An 11,833-nucleotide genomic window follows, 5' to 3' on the forward strand; every position below is an offset into this window, starting at 1 on the left:
GGAGTTATTATTATTATTATCATTTCTTAAATAAAACATAAATAGCTAATGGAATGGAATATAAGCATTTCTTCATAATAATGAAGGATTATTTAAATGTAACAATCGTTCTCATTTTTTGAAAATCAATAACATTGAATCACTTTAACTGAATTACTAATGTCAAATTCTATCTAAAAGAAAATCAAATATATAAAATATAATATATTAATACATTTAGAACATTCTTTAAAGAAAGTAAAACATATCGTTTATCGTTATGTCAACCAATTTAAATTTACCGGAACTGTATTACCACGAAACATCATACAAAGTAAGATTTTGTTTTATAGTTATTTTTTTAAAATATATCATATTCTAACATATTTTTAACTGAATAATATCGAAATTTTAGATTATAATTATATCTCTCCTAATTTTCGCGTCTATAACACTCTATCTTATTGCTGGTTTTCTGGGCACATATATACAGGAATTAAATTACGAAGGATTAGAAAATGTCTCAAATCCGATACTCGATTAGAAAGGCTGATATCGAATCAGGATGCAACACCAATCCAATTATTGTGACACCGGCCCCCAAGTTAGAAATAGGAGAATGTTGTAAAATCATGGTATGTTGCAATTTAAGATTACACAAATATTAGCAACAATTTTTTTTTTTTTTTTTGCAGCTTGTATGCTCTTTTGTGATTGGAGCTCCAGCAGTCGGAATTCTCATGCCTTACGCTATAATTACTTTTTTGGGTTTAAAATTTTAGCACATGGGTTTTCCGCGGCTGTATATTTTTACTAATTGGTATAGAAAACAAAATGAAGATATATGCATCCTAACTCATATATTTTTTAGTTTTATGAAAAATTGATTGTATGTACTCTAATGTGAATCTTAAGGTTGTGGTACTTTGACTGTGAAAAAATAAACTTCTTTAAATTAATAATATGTTTATAATAAATTATTGATTACAATAATTAACGAGGAAATGTACGCAAATAATGTACGCAACAATGATTTGCTAATGATTTATATCTAACAACACAAAAATTAAAGAAATAATTAACCAATTATAACTTGCTTAGCCGTCATTTATTTATATCGGAATGATAATAGAAGTCAAAAGTTTTGTTAAAATGAAAAATATTTAATTTTTTTTTTAATCTGGTAGGTAATTTCATTTATTTTAATGATTTCCGGCATAAGTTCGCCGTGGCTATGATTTAGATGGTCCATTCGATCAGGTCCCATGCTTCAAGAGTTAGTGGTATGTCGTCATAAACCAATGACTTGAAAGGCATTAAATCACACGAACAAGGGCGCCAGCTAACAGGACTATTTCTGAAACTAAAATTATTACCAAATTGATTTTGTTATAAATCGATTGTTAAGCACGCTGTATCACAAGTTACGCCATCTTTCGCCTTAGTGGAACCAAATGTCATCGATGTTTAACTGATTAATTTTTCGAAAAAAAAAGCTCAGTCAGCTCGACTCGATAACGCTCGTCATTCACCCCGTAATGGGAGCTCCTTCATCATATCCTTCATCTTGCGCTACCGCGCTTTCCACCAGCGGGTATCGAATCAAACACCTTTAAAGCACAATGATTAACTTACTGTATCCAGTTGATAGTACCAAGTGCCTTGAAATCATTGGTCACTGGATCATTTCACTGTCCTACTGTCCACTGTCCTTCACTGCAAAGGATCATATATCTTTCAAAGTAGTTTGTCCTACTCACCACTATCTAATCTCAAAATAATCACTAGCCGCACTAGGCGGTACGCAGATCTTGAACCAGTCATCGAATAATCACGAGGAATACATAAAATAGTTAGCGAGAAGGGTGGGACTCTGCAGAAACTCTCAGCTATTAAAGAGTAAAAATACCCAGATGTACTAACTCGGAAAAAATTCAATATAAGAATACTTCTTATTAACTCTCATCACTGTTGGTTATTATCTAAATTTCTGCACCATACAGAAGGACATACATGTTAAGAGATTTGTAGAGCATGATTTTCATTTTTCGCGGGAGAGTTTTATTTCTCATATCCCTAATAAACCCGAAGTAACATCAACTGGCAAGAATGATTCTTCGTTGAGTCTCTAGGCTAGTAGCTAAAGATTAATTTTTTTTCACAAAATATTCAGCAAATTTGGTTTGTTGACAGAAAATATATACTTTGTTTCTTTCTTATTAGCTGTGTATTTTATGTTGAACTAAATCCTACTAACAGTGGCGGTATATAGGCCAGCAATATCAATATCCTCGGAAAATGCAAGCAGCATCCCACTTGTGATACATTGTTCCAGTATGGTTCTCATTCTAAATCAAATCTGCTTCTTGGTTTATTGTTTTCAATAATACACCAAAGAATTTACATAAAAGGGAGTTATCGTACATAAAAGCTTGTTTGTTATCAAAGGGTTCAAAAATATTTTTCGCAGTGGACTTGATGGTGTGGCTCTACATCATTTTATATAGCCATTCAAGTTTTGCTGAAATACTAAAGTTATGTCTAACTTACAAAACAACGAGTGCCCTCAGTTATAGTGTCTGAATCGGCTTAGAAAAAGATACTGTATGGTAATTTGTTTTTTTGGATCGTTTCCAGGACTTAACGCACTTTAAATAACTGATATATCGTGGATTTTTCTGATCTGAAGTCACACAAATAGATACAATCAGTTGGTTTCACTTTTAGTACTATACATAGAATACATTTTATACAATTTCATATGCAATGTTTAAAAAACTGATCCGTCAGTGAATGACGCAGTTTGTAGAATCACATTTTTTACGTTGTCCAGCACTAAAAGAGACGATGACACCTAGCTGTCAGAAAGGCATCAAGTTACATATTTCATATTTCATTGTACTGTATGATATCAATAAGAGATATGGAAATAAAGTGATATTTAAACCCGTATGTTATGTGTTAACAGAGAAGTTACCACAGTGATATCTCCAAGTATTAAATATGCCTTAGATATATATCACCGTTGAATAAATTTATTAAAATTATCTACATAAGTGATTTAAGGTATAGCTGTTTTTTTAAACCATTTGGTTTATTACAATCTGTCGAGTATGAATAAGTAATATTTATTATATGCAGTAAAGTAAAGAAAGGTGCGTATAGATTAAACCCAGTTACATCTCCATATATACTTAAAATAAAATTGTTTGACAGTTAGGCAACTAAAATAAACTGTAATTAAACTTTTAAAATATTGAAATAAAAATTTTGCAGCAACCATACAACAAATAACTTGAGATATTAATGTCAAATTTTATGGATAAATAAATTATTATAAAATAAATATTTTCCAATAGAAACGAAATTTAAAAGCTGATATGCCGACCGATTTGAAACAAACTGACGAAGACTCCTTGTTTAGTGTAAGAGAAATTCTTTAAAATATTCGGATATATTTTAAATCTAATTTTCATTTCAGCTAGTCAATGTATCACTTCTACTCGTTGCTATTGTCCTATTATATGTATTTGCTGTTTTTTTTTGTCTAATTAAAGGAATTCTTTCTAAGCGAAGCTCTCGACATAATAAGGAACTAAAAAATTCTCTCTATATGTCTTTTTTACAAAACCCTACTTTCGACAATTTTCGCCGAAGAACAATTCGTGAGGAAGCAGTGGATATTGTTTGGGCGGTGAGCCATAAGTCAAATATAGATTATTTGAACTTCAATAATTTCTGACTTTTGGTAGGCTATTGGATTTGTAGTGACTGGCGCATTTCTAATAGCTTTAGTTGGAGTATCTATTTTCTTGATTAATATGCTGCCAAGTATTGTAGAGTTCGTTCATACTTCAAGTGAAAAAGGATATTATTGGTCGTTAGACGCATATGATATAAGCAAAGAGACAATATCAAAATGGTGGGACGAATTAAATGCAAAATTTAAAGAAGAAAAAACTGACTGAACTATTTAAAATGCACTACTTCTTTAAGAGATGTGTGACATATGTATAAATTGTCAAGGAGTCATTGAAAATTTTTTATCATATCACTGATTATTCTATTGCTAATATATTTGTTTAAAAAATTGTGAGAAATCATTATAATGCTTTCTGGAGACGATGTTTTTCTAAAAAATAATATAAATTTACTGTATAAAGACAAATTTTTTTATGAAAGATAATTGGAAAATTAAAAATTTAAAAATATATAATGAACCATTATTTCAATTAGTAAATGCAAGTGGCAACCGATCTCATTAAAAGACAGATCCCGCTCGATCCTCAAAACGTTTACATTGTAATAAAGAATTGCATAAAAAGCATTAACTTTTGGTTAATTTGAAAAATTAAATTTAAGAAACTATTCCTATTTCTTAAGTTTACCAAAACTTTTTAACAATTAATAACATTTTCAGGAGACACAGTTGAGTATACAGTAATTTAATTATAACTATCAATGGAAGCGAATAATACATTAAATTTTTATATTCTATTTTTTAGAATCTAATGCTATATATGTATTGTTTTTAACTTGATAAATATGCAGATAAGTCTAATTGCAAATATAATATAATAGAGCAGTATCTATGTTTATAGCTATATTGTTCTACTTTGCATTTTTCTCATTAATATTAAATAATTTAAAATTAAAAATATAATCAAAGTCGTGTATTCTTTTAATTCAAAAATATATTCCTCAGTAAATTGTGAATTGGTCAAAACTAAAAAAAAAATAATCGAAAATTTATTCCAAACATATGAATATGTAAAATTCTACTCAGACGAAATGCCTCGTAACGAATCAGATTTGGAGAGACAAGCTCGAGAGAGAAGTAAACGGGAATTTTGGACACACACGGTAAGTGCTTAAAATAAATATAATAGTGATATTCACGATTTCAAATAACGAGCTCTGCGATTATTAGTGTTATTTAAGATCTTTGGTAATCACCTCGGTAATTGGGGAACATAGCTATGATACAAAGTGACAATAACATAACACATTTTAGGAAGAGGTGGCCGATTTACATTATTGCTTTATTACCCTATAACTAAAATCGTGAATACTAGTAAAATATTTTAATTCTTTGAACCTTTGTACAAATATAAATAATAGAAACTACTAAGGTATGATAAACCTGATAATATTAATGTAGAAGTTTATTATGCTGTCTTTGAAGTAACTTGATAGTAATTAATCCAGGTAACATTATTAAAAAAACATGGATTTAGTATTAGATTTTCGAAAGATTTGTTTAACAATCCCAGAATTAAGGTAGAAGCACTTAATCTATATAACATAACTAAATAACTTTAGGTTATTATTAGATTTTCAAAGGCTTTATAAAGGATTATAAATCTAGAACTATATTTCGGAGAACCCGCTTACGATTTAATAAATGATATTAAGGTTTTTAGAAATCTAACTAGAATTGACAGCACAATATACAAAATTAAGCTAAAAAAAAAATAAATCCAAAATCTACTATTAAACTATTGAATACAAATCATATACCGATATCATATATTGTTCAGATGCTTCAACTTTTTTAAACTTTTATAGATAATACTTTATACCGTGGGGTTTTCAGCTGCTTTTGCAATTTTCCTTTACCTTTACTTATCATACAGACTTAAATATATTCACGAAGAGAACGTTCTGGAACGATTAAATAAGATCAGTCTTGAAACTAATGTCACTGAAACTATATAACTTGTCTATTTTTTGAATTTAGTTTGATCAAATAACGATAGATGATGGTAAGTTTATTTCAGAAAACAATATAAAAATTCATTATATATCAAAAGTTTATTAAAAATTTTTTTAAAGCTTTTGATCTAGCCTGTTACGGAATTGAATCATATCCTTTGATAATTTTATTATTTTATTGATATTTCTGTTTTATAAATGCAATTGGTTATATACTATAAGAGAAAGCGAATATAGGTAATTTAAAATTATTTTAATGAAAATCTATATAAATAGAAAGAAACTAATCTATATATTTTGATATAATCTTTCATTTACAATATTGTTTTGATTATTAATTATTATTATTATTATTTATTTATTTTTCAATCCTTAATGTATCTGTGATACAATAAATTAATAATTTTATTATTACTTTGTAAATTATTGTTGTTAGTATTAAATGATTTCAATCTTTCTTTTTCGCGAATCTTGGCGAACTATTAGACTTCCTTCTGAATAGCATTATAAACTTTGCCAAAGGTTCTAAATTGTTCTAGCCCTTAAATTTTTAATTATACGGTAACACAATCGGTCTATAGCCCTAAATGCGTCCCTTGACACATCCGGTATAACCTAATCTAACCTAAATGATTTCAATTAAAAAGCATGATCAAAGTTGTCTATGATTTTTATTCAGTAATATATTACTCAAAAATTTTAATAAACATATATAAATATTTAATATTGTATTTAGTCCAAATGTCTTATGAAAGACTTGATTCAGAGAGAGGAGAGCGCTATAGTCGACTATCAACAACACACAAAGTTAGTACTGATAATAATTTATGATATCTACTATCGAGCTCTTTGCTTTTTCAGTGGTATTTACGATCTCTGGTAACGACTTCGGTAATTGGGCAACATAACTGCAATGTAAAGGAGCACCAACGGAATACATTTCTAGTACATGTTGCTTTTTTGCGATATTGTTCTGTCCTATCATTAAGCTCGTTACCAAAAATCGCGAATATCCGTGAAAAAATTTTTATGCCCTGAACATTTTTACAATCATAAATTGTCGGACGAAGTCAAGTATAATAAAACTGATAATATCAATGTAGATGTTCCTTTGAAATAACCCGAGAGTATTTAATTCAGGTAACATTATTAAAAAACATAGACTTTTTATTGGATTTTTGAAAGGTTATCTTAAACCCAGAACTGAATAAAGGACTTTCTTCTTTTATAAATTACTTTACTAAGTATCTAACTAAACATGACATCAGATAAATGTAATTATGACTATAATATTAGGAATAATCTTATTAAATATAAGAGCACAACTAAGCCGAAGGGTATTTATCTAAAATGGTCTGCTATTTGGAATTTGTATAAAATAACCATCAAATAATTTTTTATTTTACTGAATATACAATAGTTCGTATATATCATATATAATTTACAACTGTGGTTTCCAACTTTTTTAGATATTATTTTTTGCCGTGGGCCTCTCAGCTGCTTTGGGTATTTTCCTTTTTGTTTATTTATCAAACAATATAACACTTCTAAAGGAAAAGGAGGCTCTGAATCGCTTTAACGAGATCAGTCTTAAGTCTAAAGATCATGACATTAAAACTCTCATATAACAAGTTTATTTTTTAAATTTGATGGTAAGTTTATTCCAGGAAATAATCAAATATATAAAAATTCTGTAAATGTTGGAGATTTGATTTGAGAATTTTTTTATAAAATGTTTATCTATATAGCTTATCACGAAACGGAATCATGACTCTTATCCATTGGTTATTTTAATATTTTGTAATGTAATGTGTTTTATAAATTTAATTGGTTATATACTAAAGGAGGAAACGGATGCAGGTAATTTGAAAATATTTTAATATGAAAATCTAATACAAGCAAACTGATATATATATTTTGATGTATCTTATATAAAATATTTTGAGATTAATACTATTTAATACAATTTTTTTTAACCCTGTGTATATTTATAATCGAATAAATTCTATCTTATGTTAGAGTTCACTAACTGCATTGACCTGGCCATTCCAGATTAAAATTCATAAACTCAGTAATGACAGATATATCCATGATGGTACTAGATTAAAGTCATTAAAGTCAATAATGACAGAGAGATCCACTACGATTCCAGATTAGGTTTTTTAAAAACCAATTAATGAAAGTACTTCTTACTTTATATGTGATGTTATTTAAGAATTTTAAGGGATCCAATATTAAACAAATTTTAGCTGATTAATGCTGTTAGCTCTTATGAATTTTAGTAGATTTTTTGGGATAACCAAAAAGAGGGATAGTAGTTACTGTACAACAAAGGAATGTTTCAAAGTTTCTGTAACTTTCGGTTCCATACTCCTGCTGCCATCGTTACTGCTGGTAGTAGCTATTTTGCTACTTAGTCCTTTTAATGAGGAAAAAATTTTTCGAAATTGATTAACTCTGGATGCATTCCTTTATTGTTTCCATACATTTGCTTCTTTCATTTTCAATAGTTTTTTTTTAAATAATCTAGATATGGAGATAATTTGTGATAGTTATTTACTTTAAACATTGTCTTAAACACTTGGTTCCTTGCACTCCATGATATTAACTTTGGAATCTTTGAATTAATTAACTATTAATCACTATTAGTACTATTCAGTTATTTAGTCTGTTTAATTATGCGTATAATTACTTCATTATATGATGTCAAGAACCAATTTTATTTTAGGGTAATAGGAATATGTTTTATTCAAGTACATTGTTCTTTTCTATACTACATCTACCTTTTATATATATTCTTTCAGATTATATTTTGTGCATTTCATTGGTTATTTTTTAGTTCCGAGCTTCATGGCATCGCTTCTTCCAATACCGTATTTTATTTTATTATCACTTTGTATAAATTAATATAATCTTGTATTCTTACCGGAATTAATAAAATGTTTAAAATTACATATTAAAAAAAAATAATTGTCTTTTGAATGTTGCGTTTACTCTCATATAAGTACTATTAAAATAATATTTAATATATAATTATGCACTATATCCTCTACGTCATATATCTTAAAGACGTTTCGCATAATATCACGCCCATATAAACAAATAACGGTTAAATTAATTACATTTAAATAAAGTCTCAACAAAATTTCATTAATGTTCAGTAGAGTAAAATTATTGTTATCAACAACACAGTGAAAGGGTATCTTAGCAATTATCGAGTAAAATATTATTAAACAAATAAACAAGAAGCAAGTAAGATCAACAAAATTGTAGCAAATACTGATTAAGAAACAAGACCAGTGGTACATTGTAATCTGCCATCACTGTGAAGCCTTCAAACGATATTTAATCAAACAATGCTGTTGAGCTGAGCTGTTACCAAATACTGACAAAGCCCATTGCCACCGTACGGTGCAACAAAAGCAATCAATTTTAACATTAACGTTAACACGTTATAACAACTTTCGACATTCGATCAAATCGTAAGTACGAGTACTTCCAGAGTTGTAGTCAAGATATCGGCGAGAAAAGAAAGGAACACCAAGTCCAGACCAATTTCGATATGAAGTATTATTTGCCTACGTCACTGTTTATATGATATTAACTGACTGACATACATATGAGCGACACTATCGACACTAACATCATCATCATCATCATTATCATTATCTCCAACACCAGCATCAAGGTAAACACTAACGTTCACAGCAGTAATTTTTGAACCACTTTTTCGACTAACATAAACGTGTTCAATTAATTTAAAACCTCATCAGTGTACAAGCCGAGATGATCTCAATCATTTACGCAAACAAATCTTTTAATAATCTTCAAAATATACAGGAGAAGAAGAAGCAAGGCAGAAGAAGAAGAAGCAAGTTTATGCGGTACATTTAAGTTGCGATCATGTCGAGCATAAAAAACTGTAAAAATATAATATCGTCATTATCAGATACCAAAGTTAACACACGCTTTCAATTAAATTACAGCCACAGCAGCAACAACAATGTTGCCAACATGCGCAACCTAAAGCCCAGAAACGATGGCGTCCAACATAGGCGCATTTGTGTATACCATGAGCTGCCAAATTGCCAAGTTGCCAACATTTATGCAGCAATAAAACTGAAAAGTTTGTAGTTCTGACCGAGATCAGCCGGCGAGCGAAATTTCCTCAAGCTAAATTTGCGCTGTGTCTTGCGCAGTAGGTGCACACGGCACAACACAGTCCGTGTTAGACCGACCGTCCGACAAATGGACGACGGACTCATGATGTACGAAATTTCATATTGTGCCCACATGTATTTTTAAATTGTAAATTTCTTATTATTTCTGTATAATTTTTTTTTAAATAAATATTTTGGGGCTCTTTTGGATTTTTTTGGGTTTTTTTTTTGTTAATGATGCCATGTTGCTCATTATTTGCACAATTCGCGAATGTGTGGCATCGCTGCTGTTACTGTTGTGTGCATCGCTGCATTGATGCATTGCTGCAAGTGCAGTTCACTGTTGCGGTATTAAATTTATAATAATTGCTTTATTTCAATTTGGCTGCTTCGGAGTGCCGTTCGTCGTGATGACAAGTCGCAAACGTGCTGATTTACGATTCTTCGCAAATGTAAAAATTAAGATTTTTTTTCACCAAAATTTATTGCAATTTTTTTTCCTCCACATTTCATTGAAATGAATTTCTTTCTGCGGCAAAAATATATTTTTCGTTGCTAGTCTGTCTTCAAAAGCAGCAGCAACAACAACAGCAGCAGCAGCAGCCTAAGCGGCAGCAGATGTTGCAAATGTTTTGCGGCAATATAAATTAATGTATATTTCATTTTTTGTAATTTGATGTCTATTAAGGAAAAAAAATTGTATGCTTTATGAAACGCAAAATTTGGGCAATTGTTGCCGACCACATCTCAGAAGAAAAAAAAAACAATCCAAAGTTTGAAATCCCACACACATGCGCTGCAAATAAATTGAAAATTATGAAAAGGAATTCATAATTCGCGCAAAGCTTTTATTCGTAAGGAAAGGATCGCCCACAAAACGAGTACTGATGAAAATAAACGATTACTTCTCTGGACAATTTGAGTACTTCAACCACTAATTCAGTAACGAAGTATCAAAATAATATATTTTATGTAACAAAATAGCAAGAATAGAAACTAAAAGTATTTTTTGAGCTTTAAGTTTTCTGAACATAGCTAAACCCCGATCCAAGTCAGTTTGTTAGGTATCTAAGGAAGGAACGAATCCTCTTCAAGTAACTAAGAAAGTCATTTTGATTGCACATTCCTCCTCATAGAAGTCCTCATAGAAGAATGATCATATTAAAGCCCGCCGGATGTATTGATGGAAGCAAGTATGTGACTAATACTAATGTTGGAAATATCGCCAAGTATGTTAAAGAACTCGTCACCCAAAAGTTTAAACTTGGACATGGACACAACAAATACTCTGGAGTATTTTCTTCGAACATAAGTAGACATGTAGTAGTACAGAAGATGTTACAAGCCAGGCCGCACCATATTTTATTATACAACTTACTGCCAGTGGTGTCTATATATCTATTAGAAAAATATTGTATGGCAAAGTGTAAAACTATAAAAAAATTATTGTATGTATGTTACGTATTCTACTAGATTGATAAAGTCAAAAAATAACTATTTTATTGACTAACCAAGTGATCAGTTAAGAACTAATTTCAAATAGCACCATCATAGCTACAAGTCAAAGGTGAAAGTAAAAAATATCTCTTATCTTCCCAAAAAATCACTATGCACTAGAAAGTATCAAAATACTATAGGTCCCCTCTTCCACAAGTACCTCTCCAATATTACAATTAATGAAATTAAAGACATTGCATATTTTATCATCAAATTCCTTGCCCGTTTGAAGGTTTATTGTTCGGTACAAAGTATTTCTCCAGTTCATGGAAATAAGTGTCTGTCTAACATCCAGACACTATTGACCAATATTAATATCAATTATTAGTATAATAATTAAATTATTAGTAATTAAAGCAATTAAAAAATTAGTAATTAAAAATGATTAGTAATTAAATAAAATCAAATTTTTAATTAAAGTTACCCAATATCTGTAATATATTTTTCACATCACTAGAACTCTTACTTAGTTCTTTCATCTT

The 11,833-nt window shown here is 29.5% G+C and overlaps 1 protein-coding gene and 2 long non-coding RNA genes across 6 annotated transcripts; all 3 read left to right on the forward strand.

Moving 5' to 3' along the window:
* Positions 1–210: 210 nt before the first annotated feature.
* On the forward strand, positions 211–943 carry LOC119671199. The gene is made up of 3 exons (XR_005251782.1): positions 211–313; positions 395–614; positions 675–943. It is a non-coding gene; the product is annotated as an uncharacterized LOC119671199 (long non-coding RNA).
* Positions 944–3,287: 2,344 nt separating this feature from the next.
* LOC119671208 lies at positions 3,288–4,147 on the forward strand. Its single transcript, XM_038081750.1, has 3 exons — positions 3,288–3,404; positions 3,461–3,673; positions 3,732–4,147. Exons 1-3 carry the CDS (start codon positions 3,360–3,362, stop codon positions 3,945–3,947), a joined length of 474 nt encoding a protein of 157 aa, XP_037937678.1. The 5' UTR covers positions 3,288–3,359; the 3' UTR covers positions 3,948–4,147.
* Positions 4,148–4,695: 548 nt separating this feature from the next.
* LOC119671220 lies at positions 4,696–8,618 on the forward strand. Of its 4 annotated transcripts, XR_005251793.1 has the most exons (6): positions 4,696–4,842; positions 5,548–5,744; positions 5,815–5,931; positions 7,164–7,346; positions 7,443–7,554; positions 8,499–8,618. It is a non-coding gene; the product is annotated as an uncharacterized LOC119671220 (long non-coding RNA). The 4 variants fall into 4 exon arrangements; XR_005251794.1 differs by lacking the exon at positions 5,815–5,931; XR_005251798.1 differs by lacking the exons at positions 5,548–5,744; positions 5,815–5,931.
* The last annotated feature ends 3,215 nt before the right edge of the window (positions 8,619–11,833 follow it).

Source organism: Teleopsis dalmanni, chromosome 1 (assembly GCF_002237135.1).
Source record: "Teleopsis dalmanni isolate 2A chromosome 1, ASM223713v2, whole genome shotgun sequence".
NCBI classification, from domain to species: domain Eukaryota; kingdom Metazoa; phylum Arthropoda; class Insecta; order Diptera; family Diopsidae; genus Teleopsis; species Teleopsis dalmanni.